Genomic DNA, 21263 nt, shown 5'->3' with positions numbered 1-21263 from the left:
TCTCTCCCCTCTGCTTGAACACAACATCCCAAGCCAACCGACCTGTTTCCATTAACAAACACACAGGACAAACAGGGCTTGAAGGGTGAGAGTTAGATCGAAAAAAGAATCCCAAAATGCAACCCCGGTCCCAGTCCCGGTCCCTTCACGCGTAATGATTAACGCAAAAGGGAGAAAAAAAAACCCGCAGCTCTACGCACTTTTATCCCGAAAGGCGAAATTAAACTGTGAAGGGTGGGGAAATGACGGTCCCTTTTGTTCGTGGTCATCCCCGAGGGCACTTACCTGTACCATTTTGGCTGATTTTGATGATCTTCGGTTGGAGATTCTTAAGAATCTTTGCACGAACAGCTCGCTGTTGCGTTTTTGTTTACAATGCTTCTACTTGCGCCGGTTGCACCTTCTTGAGAAAGTGTCCTCTTTAGGGACTTGGCCACAACACCAACACTAAGGAGCCCGTGAGGACAGTACTTGTCCCAGGAAGTGTTTCAAACTTTTAAATTTCACTTTTAATCCAACATTCGTCACTTCCAGTCAGTCCGGAACCGTTTCGGTGTCCTTCACCGTGATTCCTCCTAATCCAATCCGGGATGACCACCGGGAAAACTCCACTCCACCACACTCACAATCAGCAACCAACAACTGCTTTGAAGCGCGCGCGACTCCCAGAAACAATTTCGCGTCCGGCTTCCAGTGGGACTTGACAACGATTGCCGCAGCCGTGAATCTGTGCTGCGTAAGAGCGGACGTCGTCGCCGGGTTGACACGCACACACCACCGCGAGTCCTGATCGGAGATCCTTGCCGGGTTCGCGACGGAACCAATACTTGCGCACCGGGGTTATGTACTCGCGAAAGAGGGGTAAATAAGGACCGCTTTTGGCCGCGCCAGGGAAAACAGGACACGAGCTGTGAACGAGGGGACAGAATAAAAACCACGCGAGAAAATCGCCGACCTGAAGGACCACGCGCGCGTGCACGAGGAAAACAAAAACAAAACTGCTCGAAAAGAGTTTGACGGCGAGAAATGTCATGAGGGGAACAGTCGAGGCCGCGCGTGTTTCGAGCAGATAAGGTGGCATATGATTTGAAAATGGGTTAACAACATGGGGAACAACAACAAAATTAAATTTAAATGTGATATAAATTAGTTTAACGTTGACTCGATTTGGAGGTTAGAAAAGAGTGCACAGACGAAGGCTATACGAGTTATTAAGCAAATATTAGACTTGTAATTAAAATACAGATCCGCCTCGGATTTACTTCTTTAGGCCAAATCTCGAATCGCAAAAAAAAATGCCGAAAATAAAGAAATTGTTTTTTCGCTTAGAATTCCACAGAGAAAACCCAAAAAAAATAATTGATTTTTTTTTTCAAACAAAAATAAAAAATACAAATACAAACATTTTTTAACTCATATCCAGGTTTTTAAGCGAAAATGGCGTTCGAAAGGTGAACGCCCGAAATGTCAAAATCACGCAGTGGTACCAACATTACGAAAAAAGTGTGCCATGGCATGACAGCCACATTTTTTTTCTAATGTTGGTACCACTGCGCGATTTTGACATTTCGGACGTTCACCATTCGAACGCCATCTTCGCTTGAAAACCTGGATAAGCTACTAGCACTGACGAATTGATGTGCCCCGAGCAAACCACTTTTGACCGCAGTGGCCTTCTTCTTGATTGGCGTTTTTGCTTCCAGCGAACACTCTGTCAACCGATTTTTCTCTCTTCCCTCTCGCTTTGTGCCAATGTTTACATGCATTGTATTGACGCAGATTACAATTTGAAGCACAGTCGCAATATTGAAAACATTTGTGGGAGATTAAATTAGTTCAACGAACCTGAAGGTAGATGGAGTTGATGTTCGCTGCAGAATTTGCGGTCAGAATTTTCTGAAAAATATGTATGAGGAGGCACGTCAGATCGTCAGTGCTATTAGGGCAGCGAATGACCAAGAAGGTTAACCCGTATAGGCCTGGGTGAAATTGGAATCACTAAAATGGCCATAACTCAGCGAAAACTCAACCAATTTGCATACTTCTTTATTAGTTGGACTCGTTAGAATGTCTTTTTTCCGAAAATGACCCGCAGAACCCGGAAATGTTCCGGTGGCCGGAGATATTCCGGTGGGTCACTGGGTCAAACAGGGTCAAAATGGCCATTTTGGGTCCCGCACTATTTTGTTAATAGAAATCTTGGAAAAACACATTTTTTCATGTTACGATCTTTGTTCTACCAACAGACAATACTGACCATTGATTTTGCACCACCGGGGATGTTCCGGATTGAGCGGGCAGGTTCCCCCCGGGGAACCGGTCAAGGGACGGTCAGAAATAAAACTATTTCTATCATGGCAATATGGGTGTCAAAGTTCACCATTTTCAAAATCAAGCTCATCTATGATCCCCAAAACCACTTTTGGGCCGATCTGGCCACTTTGGGAAAGGTTCCCGGTACTCCGGTGAAATCCGGAATAAGGCAAATTACGGGATTATTTCTGAACAATTTTTGACTGGGCAATATGGGTGTCAAAGTTCATCATTTTCAAAATCAAGCTCATCTATGATCCCCAAAACCACTTTTGGATCGATCTGGCCACTTTGGGACCGGTTCCCGGTACTCCGGTGAAATCCGGAATAAGGCAAATTACGGGATTATTTCTGAACAATTTTTGACTGGGCAATATGGGTGTCAAAGTTCATCATTTTCAAAATCAAGCTCATCTACGATCCCCAAAACCACTTTTGGACCGATCTGGCCACTCTGGGACCGGTTCCCGGTACTCCGGTGGAACCCGAAATATGGCAAATTACGGGATTACTTCTGAATAATTTTTGACTGGGCAATATGGGTGTCAAAGTTCATCATTTTCAAAATCAAGCTCATCTATGATCCCCAAAACCACTTTTGGATCGATCTGGCCACTTTGGGACCGGTTCTCGGTACTCCGGTGGAATCCGGATGGCAATTTACGGGATTATTTCTGAATAATTTTTCACAGGCAATATGGGTATCAAAAATCATCATTTTCAAAACAAAGCTCATCCATGATCCCCAAAACCACTTTTGGACCGATCTGGCCACTTCGGGACCGGTTCCTGGTACTCCGGTGGAACCCGAAATATGGCAAATTACGGGATTATTCCTGAATATTTTTTGACAGGGCAATATGGATGTCAAAGTTCATCATTTTCAAAATCAAGCTCATCTATGATCCCCAAAACCACTTTTGGATCGATCTGGCCACTTTGGGACCGGTTCCCGGTACTCCGGTGAAATCCGGAATAAGGCAAATTACGGGATTATTTCTGAACAATTTTTGACTGGGCAATATGGATGTCAAAGTTCATAACTTTCAAAATCAAGCTCATCTATGATCCCCAAAACCACCTTTGGACCGATCTGGCCACTTTGGGACCGGTTCCCGGTACTCCGGTGAAATCCGGAATAAGGCAAATTACGGGATTATTTCTGAACAATTTTTGACTGGGCAATATGGATGTCAAAGTTCATCATTTTCAAAATCAAGCTCATCTATGATCCCCAAAACCACTTTTGGATCGATCTGGCCACTTTGGGACCGGTTCCCGGTACTCCGGTGGAACTCGGAATATGGCAAATTACGGGATTATTTCTGAACAATTTTTGACTGGGCAATATGGATGTCAAAGTTCATAATTTTCAAAATCAAGCTCATCTATGATCCCCAAAACCACCTTTGGACCGATCTGGCCACTTTGGGACCGGTTCCCGGTACTCCGGTGAAATCCGGAATAAGGCAAATTACGGGATTATTTCTGAACAATTTTTGACTGGGCAATATGGATGTCAAAGTTCATAATTTTCAAAATCAAGCTCATCTATGATCCCAAAACCACTTTTGACCGATCTGGCCACTTTGGGACCGGTTCCCGGAACTCCGGTGAAATCCGGAATAAGGCAAATTACGGGATTATTTCTGAACAATTTTGACTGGGCAATATGGATGTCAAAGTTCATCATTTTCAAAATCAAGCTCATCCATGATTCAAAACCACTTTTGGACCGATCTGGCCACTTTGGGACCGGTTCCCGGTACTCCGGTGAAATCGGAATAAGGCAATTACGGATTATTGAACAATTTTGACTGGGCAATATGGATGTCAAAGTTCATAATTTTCAAAATCAAGCTCATCTATGATTCAAAACCACTTTTGACCGATCTGGCCACTTTGGGACCGGTTCCCGAACTCCGAAATCGGAATAAGGCAAATTACGGATTATTTCTGAACAATTTGACTGGGCAATATGGATGTCAAAGTTCATCATTTTCAAAATCAAGCTCATCCTTTGGACCGATCTCACTTTGGGACCGGTTCCCGGTACTGGTGGAACCGGAATAAGGCAAATCACCGGATTTTTTCTGAACAATTTTTGACAGGGAAATATGGGTGCCAAAAATTATTCAGACATAATCCCGTAATTTGCCATATTTCGGGTTCCACCGGAGTACCGGGAACCGGTCAGAAAGTGGCCAGATCGGTCCAAAAGTGGTTGTGGGGATCATGGATGAGCTTGATTTTGTAAATGATGAACTTTGACATCCATATTGCCCAGTCAAAAATTGTTCAAAAATAATCCCGTAATTTGCCTTATTCCGGGTTTCACCGGAGTACCGGGATCCGGTCCCAAAGTGGCCAGATCGGTCCAAAAGTGGTTTTGGGGATCATAGATGAGCTTGATTTTGAAAATGATGAACTTTAACACCCATATTGCCCTGTCAAAAATTATTCAGAAATAATCCCGTAATTTGCCATATTCCGAGTTCCACCGGAGTACCGGGAACCGGTCTCAAAGTGGCCAGATCGATCCAAAAGTGGCTCTGGGGATCATGGATGAGCTTTGTTTTGAAAATGATGAACTTTGACATCCATATTGCCCAGTCAAAAATTGTTCAGAAATAATCCCGTAATTTGCCTTATTCCGGTTTCTACCTGAGTACCGGGAACCGGTCCCAATGTGGCCAGATCGGTCCAAAAGTGGTTTTGGGGATCATGGATGAGCTTGATTTTGAAAATGATGAACTTTGACATCCATCTTGCCCAGTCAAACATTGTTCAGAAATAATCCCGTAATTTGCCTTATTCCGGGTTCCACCGGAGTACCGGGAACCGGTCCCAAAGTGGCCAGATCGGTCCAAAAGTGGTTTTGGGGATCATAGATGAGCTTAATTTTGAAAATGATGAACTTTGACATCCATATTGCCCAGTCAAAAATTGTTCAGAAATAATCCCGTAATTTGCCATATTCCGAGTTCCACCGGAGTACCGGGAACCGGTCCCAAAGTGGCCAGATCGATCCAAAAGTGGTTTTGAGGATCATAGATGAGCTTGATTTTGAAAATGGTGAACTTTGACACCCATATTGCCATGATAGAAATAGTTTTATTTCTGACTGTCCCTTGACCGGTTCCCTCGGGGTAGGGAACCTGCCCGCTCAATCCGGAACATCCCCGGTGGTGCAAAATCAATGGTCAGTATTGTCTGTTGGTAGAACAAAGATCGTAACATGAAAAAATGTGTTTTTCCAAGATTTCTATTAACAAAATAGTGCGGGACCCAAAAATGGCCATTTTGACCCTGTTTGACCCAGTGACCCACCGGAATATCTCCGGCCACCGGAACATTTCCGGGTTCTGCGGGTCATTTTCGGAAAAAAGACATTCTAACGAGTCCAACTAATAAAGAAGTATGCAAATTGGTTGAGTTTTCGCTGAGTTATGGCCATTTTAGTGATTCCAATTTCACCCAGGCCTATACGGGTTAAAGCTGCCAGAAATAAATGGTAATGTGTTTCATATATTTAAAGGACATTTTGAATAAAAACTTTGGAAATATGCAATAAATTGAGAAATTCACAAATTTTAAATTTTGAATCTACAAATTAAAAAAATATTCATAAACTTAACATGAAGACTTCCATCATTGTCATGATTTTTTGTTCAAAGATATAAATTTTGCATCACATTCAATATTTTGACAAAATTCCTTCAACAAGTTGTTTAGAATAGTGCCCTAAACATGCTGATTCCTTTTGGTAACGATTATCCCATTCACTGTTAAGTTATGGAAATCGTCATTAATCAATGATTGCCAACTAGAACGTCAAAGACTGTGCCACAAAATTATATAAATTTTGGAGCACCATTGATTTAGATAAAAAAAAATCTTTCAGTGGCTTCAAGAAAGCAACAACCGGCACACGCTGATACCTTTTGGTGCTAAAATTGGTTAAATTGAATTTGATACAGAAAATTTTATAATGATGATCAATTTTCTTCGAAAATGATCAAGGGCTTCACCTTAATTGTATTCTTAAAATAAAAAACCCTTATCTTCAAAAAATTTAAAAAAAAATCTTAGGGTCAAAACATAAAAAAAAATGCATTTCAACTTCACCAGCTTTATGAAACCTTGAAAGAAAGTTGGAAATGCCTTTTTCATTGTTACTTAGGGTTTTGGACCTACCTTGTTGGAGGTGATTCTTGACATTCTTCCGGATCGAATGCAACTAGCAATCATCCAAATCGGTTGAGTTTTCGCCGATATGCACTGCCGTTCTACGCATAATTGTCCCATGTCATTTTTGGGCGATTTTGACTTTATGACATTTTTAAGTTTAGTTTTATGTGTACTTTAAGAAAAACACAAAAAATCTGGTACTTTGTTCGCAAATTCATTAAAAACAACACCAAGTCTGTTTGTCCCATCGTTGAACTTCCACGCATAATTGTCCCACAAAGTATTTACTTACACGGAATCATCAGTTTTACTAAGCATTATGTCTTGTTTACCAGTTGTATAGCAAGATAATCACAAATAAGGGTGATAAACTGATAACTAGGGCGATAAGGGACACATAGGGCGAATAGGAACCCACGGGACAATTATGCGTAGAAACACAGAAATCGATCAAAAAATTTCAATCGCGTTTTTCTCAGTTGCACTTTTTTGAACATGGGACAATTATGCGTAGAACGGCAGTACAGTCGGTTGAAGTTGCATTTCATACTTTTTTAACCTCCTTGGTGCTTCGCGTAAGTTTTCACAGCAAATTCTGATGTTCGTTTTCAGTTTATATTTACTGAAAACTGCACTGCTGAAATTTTCAGTTAGCTTCTCGCTGAACTTCAGTGAAAATTTGTATGGAGCTGTCAAAGTATGTTGAAATTTCATCAATTTTTCATTTACTGAAAATTTCAGTAGTGCAGATTTCAGTAAATTTACCTGAATTCAGTAATGAGGGATTACCCGCATAGTCAACAACCATACAGTCACCATTTGTCGAATGATTTTTCCTAAATGATCTTAATAATACACCAAATAGGGTGCAACCGTACATTTTCCATTCCCCAAACAATCCTACAATTTATTAAATAGGTCGTTAGGTAATGTTACAATACATTTTTACAAGGGATTTTTTTCGTGGATCATAGTCATACCCTACCCCAAACTGTTCAATTCTTATTTTATGTGAACCGTACCTCAAATTAATAAAATATGATTTTAAATGGTGAACTGCTTTACCGACACTTACCGACACCATTTGAATAGGGAGGAGCCAAAAAATAAACTTTACAAATGTTCTGGGAACTATGGATTTAACGGGAATGGTAAGTATATGATTATTAATGGTGAGCGTTTTTTTTTTTGTAATGTCCGGGATTTGTTACCGCTTGATGATGATGTCTCCTGTTGATTCTTCCGTGGTGCTGCCGCCTTATCTAATTGAGCTATCTTAGTTACATTACGTTTGGCGGTTTAAAATGCATTTTATTATGAAATGTGGCCTCAAAATTTATCATAAATATATCGTAACATGTATGGTAGAACCATACAAATAAATTATAGACCAATCACATGGCGAACAGTTATCGTTCTGATAATGGTCAATCAATTGATTAAATTATTTGGACTTATAAAAATTATCACGAAAATAAATTAGCTTTACATACAAACTACATGGCAAACAGGTATATCGTTCCATGAATTGTTGAACAATGGTTTGAATTGTTGGGACTTAGGAAAATTTTCGCTGAATTCAGGTATATCGTTCCATGAATTGTTGAACAATGGTTTGAATTGTTGGGACTTAGGAAAATTTTCGCTGAATTCAGGTATATCGTTCCATGAATTGTTGAACAATGGTTTGAATTGTTGGGACTTAGGAAAATTTTCGCTGAATTCAGGTATATCGTTCCATGAATTGTTGAACAATGGTTTGAATTGTTGGGACTTAGGAAAATTTTCGCTGAATTCAGGTATATCGTTCCATGAATTGTTAAAGTATTTTTTGAATTATTCGGACTTAGGATTTTTTTTTTGCTGTAGTTCAATTGGCTCAATCATACAATACCTGTTTCAATTAATCCTAAGCGTTTGGCGAACAGTTATATCGTTCCATGAATTGTTGTACAATTGTTTGGATTATTGGGACTTAAGAGTTTTTCGCTGAGCTTCAAGTTGGAAATATTACGTCGGCTATGGTACCCTTATGGCGAAAAGTTATATTTCTCCATGAATTGTTGAACAATTGTTTGAATCATCGGGACTTAAGAAAATTTTCGCTAAAATTAATGTTTGGCTCAATCATACAAAAACTGTTTGAAATAATACCAAACATATGAGGAATAATTATATCGTACCATTAATTGTTGTGCAATTGTTTCAATTATTAGGACTTAGGAAATTTAGGAAATTTTCCGCTTAGGTTTCTTTGACTAAATCATACCGAGTATCATAACTTTTATCATACCGGCTACAGTACTATTATGTTCTAACAATAGCTGTTTCGAACCATCCTAATCGTATGACGAATAGATACCGTTCATTAAATTGTAGGAAAAAAAATCAACCATTCGAATATGTCAAGATAAGTGTAACAATTCGGGAAATAGTACCATTTTAATTTTGTTATATGGTCGTGACATTATATCAACAATATCACAAATGGTAACCATACCAGAAATAATTTTCTTATGATTTCGACAGTTTCACCTTTGGTATTTGATTATGCGGGTAGTGCAAGGGGTTGGAAAATCTTATAGCTATAATTATTATGTTAACCAGTATATCAAAATATATGTTAGTATACTTATTATTTTCTTTACATATCGCCAAAATACTAACCAATATACTGAGAGTATCTTAATATACTAACAGATTATTTCTTTTCGGTTAGTATACTAACAAGTATACTGGAATATCGTTAGTATACTCAATATTCTTAAGTAATATTAGAGTTTCCAGCCCCTTGGATTAGTGTGTGATTATATCGTCTGACTTCCCCTTTGTTGTTACCACGCGGCTGCGTTGACAGCTAAGAGCTATACCGACGACTCGGCTCCAAAAAGTGGGTACCAAATCGGCTTACCCCTCCAGTTCCTCGGGAACTGGAAATGACAAACTGGAAACGTCAAACAATTTTTTAAAAAAATCTTGAATTTGGCTGCACTGGCTTGGTGACGGCGAGAAATGTCATTTTTGAAAAATAAACAACACCGGCGACCGGTTGCTGATCTGGGAGGAGCGTGACTTCCCGCGGCTTTTCGTCTGTGGCAGGGCCACGTCCGGTACCGTTGGCCAACCTACGATAGTGTACCCACCACTGGTCATCTTGACGATACACGCTGCTGTTGATACGACGCCGCGTAGTGGGGCAGTGGGCGGATTTATTTCCGACCCTAGGCGGAACGAGTGTAGGATAAGCAACGTCGATATTGACGGGTTTCCATCGTTGGCCATGCTAGAGTACGGGAATTTCCGAGGTGAGCACAAGTTCAACTGTGATATTTGTGATCGACTGGTCGGGGAGGAATCGATAGAATTTAGTAAAACTTTTTATTAATATATTTTTTTTCCACTTGTGGAATCAGCGTCCGGTTAGGCACACACTTTGACGGAGAACATCGAGAAGGACGGCGAGAAGATTTGTGCTGATCCACCGTTGGATGTGGCTCTGCAGAAGAAGATCCCCCATCCGGAGTACGACGAACTGGATGAGCAGAAAAAAACATCCCTCACTGGTCGTCAAAGTTCACCCGCTGGTGTTACAGCAAACCGTGCCCAGGGCACGACAGTAGAGGATAAGCTCGATTCTGACAAGATTACAACATCCAGAAACAGTGGCGATCTTGTTCCGAACAAGAACCTGCAGTGAAGCGATCGTTGTTGACACCTCTACTTAATCCTTCAACTTTCAACACACCAAGATTGTATCAGCCGCGATAGCTATCACAAGTAGCGGACAACCGGTGGCAAGAAGGCCGCCATCCGCTAGAAGAGGAAGTACCAGCTGGGACGCCCGGCCGCCATCATCAAGATTAGTGCCAGCTGTGTCCACTTTGTGCGAACCCGAGGTGAAAACAGGAAGTTACGTGCGCTCTGCCTGGACGACGGCAATGTTCGATGTGGCCCTGTTCCGCCAGTGGTAGTAATAATAGTAATAATAATAGTAATAATAATTTTATTTGGCAACGATATCCTGTTAGTTAGACTTTTTATCAGGGCAAGGACGGAAACTGTTTAGAGTATTAAGTTGGGAGTTGGTAGTACGAGAACTACTACCTGCCGTCGCTGGGCAAGAAGCGTGACCTGAAGACAAGCAATGGGAGCCAGCGGATGGGACGCTTTGGTCGTGGTAGTCGATTTGCCTTGGCCGGCCGGGCTGGAGGCGTTTCTTCGGCGATAGTTTCGCCATCTTGAAGAAATTGACCAGCTTTGGCTGCTCCAGCATCTCCCGGGTCTTCTCGTTAACGGTGACTGCTCCGATACGCTTGATGGGCCGCATCGCCCTCGTAACCCGCCGTGTCTCCGGCGTTGCGGCCATCTTTTCCGTCGTTCTGAAGTCTGTGGAGCAGATGGCCGCGGCAACACCTCTTCTTGGAACCGTCTTCTTGGAAGTGCTAAGCTTCCCTTCTTCAGCTGACAGCGAATTACTTTCGCAAACCAGCACTTCTCTCGCTTTCGGGGGTTTCTTTTCTTTAAACTACTGATCGGGCATTTTACTCGGCCAATATGAGCTAACAAAAGAGGAAGACAGAGAATAAGCAGGAAGCTCCCGAACCGAAGGAGTAGGAACATATCGAAGAATTTTCATAACCTGTCCCGAACCATCGCCGAAGAGGAAGTGAAGGCCAAAATTTTGCAAAACTTAGGCGCAGGAAACGCCTCTTCTCCAGAGCGGCTTTCTATTTATCCAAGCAGAAGCGGCGGTCGCTGGCCTTTTTTCATTCTTTTCGGCCGGTTGACCCGAGGACTTTTCAGGCGGTTTCTCCGAAGGAAAAAAAAACCAGGAACGTAAACGAAAAACATAAAAACAATCAAAACACAAAACAGCTGTTTCCATCGATTGTAAATATTTATCAACAAGCAGTGCTGCGAGAAACATTTATTTCGACGAAAACCGAGGGGTCCATCAAAGTTACCGTGACTTTGCTGAATCACGGGGATTTCACGGAATTCACGGAGGAACCACTTTTTGATTGGGATTTTCCACCGAGTGTCTTGTCGTGTCGTCGGCTATACACTGAAATAAAACGTATGACGAAATTTTACATGTACGTAAATTTGGATGCGCTACGGATAAACATATGGCATATCAAAATATATTGCATGTTACTGACATTTTTGCAAAAGAACTTGGCAAAATCGCAAAAACATTCATAATTTGTTGATGAGGTGTTCTATTTTCGGCACAATTGGGTCCTAAAATGAAGCTTAGATTACTGATATTATTGTTTACAGCGTTAAAGCTTATTTTTCTGAGTACAATGACCCTTTGTACGAGCACAAAGAGTTTAAAATGGATTTTTAAATCAATTTTGAAAAATTAACCTCGCGGTCCTTCTTGACAGAAAAGCTCCTACTTGACAGCTCGTTCCAAGGGGACCATAGTTGATCCATCGAAAAAATGTTGTCTTGTCAAAAAAAAAATTGCATTAAAATGAAAAAAAAGTGATCAGAAATGGTTTTTAATCGTGTTTTTTACCGTTGTACATAAAAATTGACATAGGACTTTAGTACCCAATTGGGTCCTAAAATGAAGCTTAGATTGCTGATATTATTGTTTACAGCGATAAAGCTTATTTTTCTGAGTACAATGACCCTTCCCAGTCACGAAATATTCTAGCAGAGCTGGTTCTGTCAGAATCCTGCTAGAACGGTGGAACATTTCTGCTAGAATGCTGTAAGAATATCCAGCTCTGTAAGAACTCTATTAGAATCCTGCTAGAACGTCGTGACTGGGTTTGTACGAGCACAAAGAGTTTAAAATGGATTTTTAAATCAATTTTGAAAAATTAACCTCGCAGTCCTTCTTGACAGAAAAGCTCCTACCTGACAGCTCGTTCCAAGGGGACCATAGTTGATCCATCGGAAAAATGTTGTCTTGTAAAAAAAAATTTTTGCATTAAAATGAAAAAAAAGTGATCAGAAATGGGTTTTTATCGTGTTTTTTACCGTTGTACATAATAATTGACATAGGGCTTTAGTACCCAATTCTACAGAAACAAAAAAAGTTTCTAGATACAACTGTTGTCAAACGAACGGGGTCACTTTTTACTTTGACACCCCCTTTACACGGAATTCCCACACATCACCAAACGTATGTTTTGATAATGTGCGTGAGCGCCGTTTAAAAAGTGACAGATCGTCACTTTTGAGTTTGACTTTGATCAACCAACGGGGTACAAACTTAAAAAGTGTCAAACGAAAAAGTGTCCAACCACATGATTGGCCACCCTGTAGTTTACGACATTTTCAAATCATATTCCATTACCGGAAACATTTCACGTTGAATTCACCTTTCCTGATACGTTTCATGAAATATTTCCAACTGCTCGAATCGCTTGACAGTTCACTTCTGTCTCTCGCTCAAAACAAAAACAAAAATCATTCGTTCAATCGTTTTCCGCGAGCATCATCTGTCGCGAATCGTTCCGCAGTTTTCACCGGTGTTCAACCTGCGCGCGCGCTCTACCCCATCTTTCAACCATGGCCGCCGAGGAGTACGAGCGATTCGAGATAACGGACCACGATCTGGAGAGCGAGTTCAACCCGAACCGGCGCAGTCGGCGACCTACGAAGAATCAGCAAATTTACGGCATCTGGGCGGACGACGATTCCGAGAATGAGCTGGAGGAAGGTTCCAGGCGGGGTGGTGGCCGCGGCGGTGGTAAGAAGACGAAGGACTACTCGGCGCCGATTGGCTTTGTGGCCGGCGGGATTCAGCAAGCTGGGAAGAAGAAGGAGGAAAAGAAGGAGAAGAGTGAGGACGAGGAGGAGGACGATGAGCGGCCACGGTTTGGGGCGGCGGCGAGGAAGGTCAGCGGGACCAGTTCCGAGTCGGAACAGGAGGAGGTTCGGGATATTCGGTCGATGGCTGGGTTTAGAAAGGCCGGAGGAGGATTCCAGCAGAAGGGAGGACCGTCTGGGCGGGGAGTTGGCGGTTGGGAGCAACACACGAAGGGAATCGGCGCCAAGCTGCTGCTTCAGATGGGTTACCAGCCGGGAAAGGGGTTGGGAAAGGACCTGCAAGGTATTTCGGCCCCGATTGAGGCTCATCTGAGGAAGGGACGAGGAGCGATTGGCGCTTACGGACCGGAGAAGAAGACCGTGGTAATGGACCAGAAGGCGCCGAAGGAAACGGGGGGAAGCAAGAAGGAGGAACTTAAGGAGCTGACTGAGAGTGGCCAGCAGTGGCGCAAGGACAAGCACAAGGGACGGTACTTTTACAAGAGCGTCGAAGATGTCATCGAGAAGGGCAAGCGATCTTACAACTTGTTCGATAAAAACTCCAAAATGAGTCAAGTTAAGGTGATCGACATGACCGGGCCAGAGAGTCGTGTCCTGAGCGGATATCATGCTCTGGGACAGGCCAAGGTCGCAGACGAAGATCTGTACGATGGGAAGCCAACGAAGGAAACGAGCAATTTTGCACTGCCCGAGTTGATGCACAATTTAAACTTGATTGTGGACTATTGCGAGCAGGACATCATTGCGATCGACAAGCAGAAAACGACGGCGAAAGATCGCGAGGAGCAGCTGGAGATCGAGAAGGAGAACTTGATCAAAATTACGCAGCTTGAGGAGGATTACATTGCGACGTTGGAAGGTAAGTTTGATTGTCTTACTTAATACTTTTATAGAATTGACAATTCCACTGCCGGTGATTGGCGGAATGTGGGGAAGGGAATTGGGGCATTTGAAATTTAGTAATAAATTTGGAACTCGGCTCAGCCTCGCTCGAATATGGTTGGAGCCGCATACGTTCAGCCATAGGCAGGCAACGGATTTCCGTCGAGAAGAAGGCAGCTTACGACAAAAAGCTGCACAAGGCGAATCGGCAGGTCGCGGTCTTCAAGCTCAAAACGCGCCAGCAGGAAGACCGAGATTGCGCGGAAATGGAGCAGCTATTCCGAGCAAACGAAACGCGGTATTTTTACGAAAAGGTGAATCGGTCCCGCAAAGGCCGACGTGTGCAGGGACAACGAGGGAAACCTGATCGTAAAAAAGAGCGAGGTGTTGGAAGCAGTACTTCAATGAGCACCTCAACGGCGATGAAGCGAATGGAGACGGCGTTGGAGTCAACTTTGGAGCGCCCGCAGCTGATGAGCAGTTCCCAGCACCTGATCTGAAGACGGTGAAGAGGTAGATCGGGAAGCTAAAGAGCAACAGAGCTGTCGGCAAGGATCGGTTACCCGGTGAGCTCTTCAAATATGAAGAACAGAAACTGGTGAGGGCGCTTCACTGCGTGATCTCCAAGATCTGGAAGGAGAAGAAGCTACCGGAGGAATGGATGGATGGTGTCGTGTGCCCCACCTACAAAAAGGGCGATAAGCTGGTCTGTGGCAACTACCGCGGTATTACGCTTATCAACGCGGCCTACAAATCCTCTCTCAGATCCTCTGCCGTCAGCTGTCACCCAATGCAGGGAGGTTCGTGAGGGCTTACCAAGCGAGCTTCACTGGAGCACGTGCTACCACGGACCAAATAGTTCGTCTCCGACAAATCCTCGAGAAATGTCGTGAGTACAACGTGTCTACACATCACATCTTCATCGATTTCAAGGCGACCTATGATACAGTCGACCGCGAGCAGCTATGGCAGATCATGCACGAGAACGGATTTCCGGATAAACTGACTCGGCTGATCATGTGCATGTTTCGGGAGAATTAGCGGAACCCTTTGGATCACGCCGAGGGATGCAGCAAGGTGTTGGCGTATCCTGTGCGCTGTTCAACACTGTCGTTGAGGGCATTAGTCGAAGTCCTACTAGTTGCTTGCTTTTGCCGATGACATTGAAATTGTGGCAATACACCAGGAGACGGACACGTATCTTTGCTGGGAATCGTGTACTTCGGATAACGGAAAACCTTCACTTCGACTCGAGTGCAACGCCGCACGAAGCTGACGATGTACAAAACAATTATAAGACCGGTAGTCCTCTATGGCCACGAGACCTGGACGATGCGGCAGGAGGGCGAACGTGCCCTCGAACGGAAGGTGCTACGAACGATCTACGATGGAGTGCAGTAGTGTCTTTTGCTCGATTGGTAACTCCGTTTGTGTCGAAAACGCATGAACCACGAACTGCACGCGTTTCTTGACGAACCGACCATCGCCATCCAGGTGAAGATCAGGAGGCTCAGGTGGGCTGGCCATGTCGCCCGAATGGACGAGAGCCAGCCTGTCGGACTGCTATTTGGCCGTGCTGAACCGGCTGGCGGAACAGGCAGAAGAGTAGGGAAACCGCGCGCATGGCGGGGAGATCCAGTGAATGGTGGTATCCGAAATATCTGTAACCTGGGAAATTAGAGAGTAGCAGCAGGAAGCGTCTTCTTGCTACAGCATGCGTACTTGGTGCGACAAGAATGTCAAGTTGAATATTTATTTAAATAGAGGAAATCAGCAAAGGGAACTATTACGCTATGATTCTTTTTTCAAACCAATTTTTTCTTCTCCCTTTCAGGTGCCCTCGAGCTCGTCCAAGCCCTCGTCGAACCCGAGGACGGGTTCGTCTCGCTGGAGGAGTGCGAACGGATCTTCGTCCGCATCCAGTCCGAGTTCGCCGCCGAGTACAAAGAGTTTGGCCTTGCCGATCTCGCCCCGGGTGTCGTTGCCCCGATGATCGCGGCCCGGCTCAAAGAGTGGAATCCCTTCGTCGATCCGACGCGCCATCTGGAGTTGTTTAAGCGCTGGCGCACGATCCTGGGCTCGTCGTCCGACTCGGAAAAGCGTAATTTGCTTGATCCTTACTCGGCCCTGGTTTGGTCCGGGGTCATTCCGAGTGTGCGGACTGTGGCGACCACGTGGGATCCGCGCATTCATCAGCCAATGATTGCGCTGTTGGACGCGTGGGCGCCACTCTTGCCGGCTTGGATCTTGGATAACGTCCTGGAGCAGATCATCATGAGCAAGCTGACGGCGGCCGTAACCGAGTGGGATCCGCTGACCGATCACATCCCGATTCATATCTGGATTCAGCCGTGGGCGGGAATTTTGGGCTCGAAAATGGAGGAGACCATTTATCCGACGATTCGGGAGAAGTTGAGTAAGGCGCTGAAGGCATGGAATCCAGAGGATCGGTCGGCACGGGCTATGATTACGCCATGGAAGGGCGTAATGGCGGAGGAGGATCTGCAGGTATTCCTTACGAAGAACATTATTCCTAAGCTGGAGCTAAGGCTGACGGAGCTGGTGATCAATCCGCTGCAGCAGGACTTGGAAATCTTCAACCAGGTCTGGGAGTGGCACGAGCTCATCTCCACCATCCAGATGGCCTCCATCCTGGACAAGTACTTCTTCCCCAAGTGGATACAAACGCTGGTTCTGTGGCTAAACCAGTCGCCCAACTTTGACCAGGTCACGCGTTGGTACCAGGGCTGGAAGTCCCAGCTGACCGACGACATTGTCCGCCAGACAAACATCAAGGAAAACTTCCGCAAAGCCCTGGATCTGATGCAGCGTTCGATCGGCATCACCACCGGAAGCTCCTCCAGCAGTAGTAGTTCGGCGTTGCCCGAACCGATGGACACGATCCCACCGCCACCGGTGCCACCCTCCATGTCCGCCTCCAAGCCGGTGATGCTGGATTTGGACACGGCACCGTCGCTCGAGTTCAAGGAGCTGGTGTCGCAAAAGTGTGCCGAGCGGGGAATCATTTTTGCACCGATGCCGGGACGGCGCGAGATGGGCAAGCAGGTTTACCGGGTTGGGAAGCTGTTCTGCTACATCGATCGTTCGGTTTGTATTGTGAGCTTCGATGGGGGCGTCACATGGACACCGGTGTCGCTACCGGCACTGATTGAGCGGGCTATCAATGGGTAGGGTGGCATGGCGAATTGACTATTTTGAACAAATAAAAGGTATTGGACAAATGTTGTGTAGTTTGAATCTTTTTGAAAGAAAACATTGCCGTTTTGCCATTTTTAAACAACGATCGAACCCGCAATATTGACACCTAATCTCTTGCGTTCGCGAACAGGTGGAGATTCGAATGGAACTTCCCTGTTGACGTGAATTTAAGGGAAGAAGTTGATAAGGTGAGAAAGTGGCTGATCAGGTTTATCAAATCTGGTGCTCTACGAGCTTCCACTCGCTTGTGTACTGCTGGACTCAAAATTCTGCTACCTAGCAGAAAGGATTACAACTACGTTCGGGATTTCTTGAACAACACAAAGATCGAATACTACAGCCATGACGATCCAGGTAAACGACCCATGAAACTGGTCCTCCGAGGCCTGTACGATATGGATGTGAGTGTGCTGAAAGAAGAGCTCAAAACTCTTAAGTTGAACGTAATCGAAGTCTTCAAGATGACGAGACAAAACAAGGACATCAAGTATCGTGATCAACTGTACCTGGTTCATATCGAGAATGGATCGATATCGCCGTGACTTGGGAACGTTATCGTCCAGTGCACCGTGACGTGACGCAATGTTCGAACTGCTTGCAGTTTGGGCATGGTGGAAGGAACTGCTTCATCAAGACCCGTTGCACACCACGTTGCACTGCTCACGGAGGTGAGCACAAACTCAGGCTTGCAACACAATCAACGAGAACGTCAAAACGAAATGCTTCAACTTCGGTGGCGACCATTCGACCAAGAATCGGAGCTGCTCAGAAAGAGCTGAGTCGCAAAACACCACCAGCTTTGGCGTCACCATGCGCGGGATCTGCTCGAGTGGTTCCAAATCTGCAGTCATTACCGTTGAATCAGCGGCCAAAGTTGCAGAGAATACAACACCTCCAGGCTTAAGGCTAGTATGCAGATCGGAAGGAAAGGGGTCAAGAAACAGCTTTACGAACAGCAGAACAAAGGAGAGGGAGCGATTTCTTGGGGCTTTTCTTCACCCCCTCTGACTTGCTTGCGCTGCCGCTGCTGCCCATTTGAATTTTTTCTTGACTGGTTCCTTCCGAAGTGCGTATACCGCTTTAGGTCAGTGACCGAGGGAAATCAAACCAGCCTCAACGGAAGAAGACTGCAGTGACTTGTTTCCATTTCGATTGATCAAATTAAATTTCCTTTATACCTCCTAACCATCTTCCCTTTCCCAAATCTCAATTTTAGGCAAAACAATGTAGATTGGCTAAAGCAAAGTGTAAACAAACAGTCTGTTCGCTTACGTCAGTGGATGTTTACATTAGGAACGAGCAGAACAGACTCTTTGTGTACACTTCGGCTTTGGCCCATTAACATTGTTTTGCTTGATTTCTCGAATTCCACTACCTTTATCTTCCTTATAATTAAGTTATTTACCGACTTTACACTACACAAACCAAAAACGAAACTATTGGCACTACGCCCCCCGGGCATGGCCTTCCTCTAACGTGGGATTTCTGCTCCAGCGCCTCTGACGAGACAGGAGAAACCGGGACCGACGTTTTACTTCACCATCCGATAGAAGCTCAGTGGATAAGGCGGGAATCGAACCCGCGTCTCATAGCATCATCGGGATCGGCAGCCGAAGCCGCTACCCCTGCGCCACGAGACCCACAAACCAAACGACAACTGATTCGGGACGTTTTATACAGTATGTCCCCGCATCTTTCCCCCCGGTTGATAATGGGAAATTGGAACCGTTCTCAGGATCTGCTAATGCAACGCAGTAGGCCTGGCCGCTTTAATTGTTGCGATACATGTTCGGCGATTCGGATGTTATCTAACAAGAATCTAACCACAAGTTCTTCTGGTTCCGCCTGTGTTTGATAAGATTAGATTAGATTCGATTAGATTAACCAGTTCCATTTAGGGTCCTATTTAGGGTCTCTAGTTCCAGTATTATGACGTTGTCGTGCTAACTTCCAAGAAAAACACGTTTTGATGTTTCACATTGAATAAACAAAAACGAGAGCACGCAATGTAAACAATAACAAAAACGTTTTGTTTAGTTGATCATTCTGTGCATTTTCTTGAAAATTGGTTGAATTTGGTTGCTGGAGTCCAGATTTATAATAACAAATGTTTACCGTAGTCGAGCTCGTACTTGTGTCAAACGCGTTCTGATTTCAAATCCCTTTGCCCTGTGTCGCACTTACATCAATTTTCAGGGTGTGTCAAGGTAGCACGACAAGATTGAAACATCTTTCATATGAAAAGGGATAAAAATGCACGGATTTTTATCGGTTTTATTGACTATGTCAAGATTGTAATCGAATTATGGGGACATTGTGAGCTGCCCAAAACGGCGTTCTTAACTCAATTTGATGCAAAATGCAGGTACGACAAGTTAGGACGACAGCAACGAATTCACAAGTTTTACCAAACTAGTTTTTATATGTTAATGCAAGAGTGTGAATTCTTACTGAGAAGGAATCGAAACAGAAAAACCATGTTTTTTATATGTATCCAAAAACAAAAAGTTCGTATTTTCAAATTATTTTAATATGTTATACTACTTATTCTTAGTTAGGTCTTAAACGACTAATAAATGCACTTTTCACAATACTGAAATCTCCAGTCTCCTAAATTGGCTTTCAACAATGTTCAAGCTTCCACAAACTTGTAGTACATCCTCTGCTTCGGAGTCGGCTTCTCGGTCGTGAAGAACTTACACAGGGTACAAGGTCGCTTCTCGTTAACGGTAAAGGTGTTCCTTCGCTGGACAGGTTCCTGCTCCGATAGTAGAACCGGAGGACTGTCCCGCTTATTTGGGGTTCGATCGTCACTCTGGAGGATCGTTACGGTCCGGAGGTCCTCGGAAGCTGACGGTGGTTCTCCGTTGTTTGCCATTTTGATTATGACTGCTCCTTTGGAGGAGAACACAAGTGTGCAAAAGATCACGATGGTTGCGAAGGCTAGTTTCTCCATGTTGATCAGTTTAGAAGTATACGCTTTGAGTTCTTCAAAAAGATTGATGTTCAAACGACCACTTTGTGATCCTTTTATAGTAAATGCAAAAAGAGTTGAGATGATGCAATTCTCTTGGAATCAGTTACCTACAAAGTGTAGCATCTCTGTTTTTCTTCTAAAGTATTAATAATGACGTCCGTTAGAAAAAAAACAACTTGTTTTGCAAAGAAAACATGTTTTCTACTTGCCCTTGCAGCTTCTTGGTTTTACTGATTTTTACAACAATCGTGTTACATTAACAGAAAATGCATATTTCTTTATATCAATCTTTAAATTAATGAATATCCTATTTGGTGGAGACGCATGATGTTTATCTTCAGATTATTGTGTTTGATGGGGAAACACACCTCAAAACAGTTTGACAATAAAAGTAATCGTGATAATATGTTTGTTTACTCCTGCTTTCATTGATTGTAGGGGCATCGCCGGCGATAACGCAGATTACCCCTCTCAGAGTGGTTCGTATTATCAACGTAACAATAACATTTGAAAATCATTTACAGTTTTCCAGGCACACAAATGTTGAAAAATAAAACATTCTTGAAATTGTTCACCTGAATTTAAGAGAAAATAGAAATTTTATTCAAAGCATTCGCCCTTTTCAAAAGTCAGGCCTGATCTCATGCAATAAAAGCACAAATCTCGTGACGTCCAGGCAATCACTTGTTTATGCTTGTTTCTTTCAAACAATTTGATGCTATTTTGAACCTGCACAATGATTGTACTATCTCAGGCGTGCAAGAGAGTAGTAAGTCAGCGCAAGTCATGCGTGAAAAGATGTTCTTTTTGTTGCCCTGTGCTGGAACGGATCCCGTCCGTTACCAGGGGAAAGTGAAATGTGGGGTACTCCAACAGCTGATAGTGATGA

At 43.9% G+C, this 21263-nt stretch overlaps 2 protein-coding genes across 2 annotated transcripts in view; one reads left to right on the top strand and one right to left on the bottom strand.

Moving 5' to 3' along the window:
* LOC6031402 (neuroguidin) overlaps positions 1-993 on the bottom strand; it is a 75189-nt gene extending 74196 nt beyond the window's left edge. Inside the window, exon 1 of the mRNA XM_038255250.1 lies at positions 286-993. Within this exon, the coding sequence (XP_038111178.1) occupies positions 286-294 (9 nt within the window). The 5' untranslated portion in view covers positions 295-993. The remainder of the gene's footprint in view (positions 1-285) is intronic.
* An 11929-nt stretch (positions 994-12922) lies between these two features.
* LOC6031399 (septin-interacting protein 1) lies at positions 12923-17420 on the top strand. Its single transcript, XM_001842156.2, has 2 exons — positions 12923-14155; positions 16013-17420. The coding sequence occupies exons 1-2, from the start codon at positions 13036-13038 to the stop codon at positions 17368-17370; spliced, it is 2478 nt and encodes an 825-aa protein (XP_001842208.2). The 5' UTR covers positions 12923-13035; the 3' UTR covers positions 17371-17420.
* The last annotated feature ends 3843 nt before the right edge of the window (positions 17421-21263 follow it).

This window comes from Culex quinquefasciatus, chromosome 2 (assembly GCF_015732765.1).
Source record: "Culex quinquefasciatus strain JHB chromosome 2, VPISU_Cqui_1.0_pri_paternal, whole genome shotgun sequence".
Classification (NCBI taxonomy): Eukaryota; Metazoa; Arthropoda; class Insecta; order Diptera; family Culicidae; genus Culex; species Culex quinquefasciatus.
The sequence above is the reverse complement of the archived record's forward strand: the minus strand, read 5'-3'. Positions and strand labels throughout refer to the sequence as shown.

What these genes read in the sequence shown, in the direction of transcription:
- LOC6031399 (XM_001842156.2), top strand. Translation starts at nt 13,036, where the DNA reads ATGGCCGCCGAGGAGTACGAGCGATTCGAGATAACGGACCACGATCTG. An exon ending in TTACATTGCGACGTTGGAAG is followed by an intron (nt 14,156 to 16,012) that starts GTAAGTTTGATT and finishes TCTCCCTTTCAG; the next exon opens with GTGCCCTCGAGCTCGTCCAA.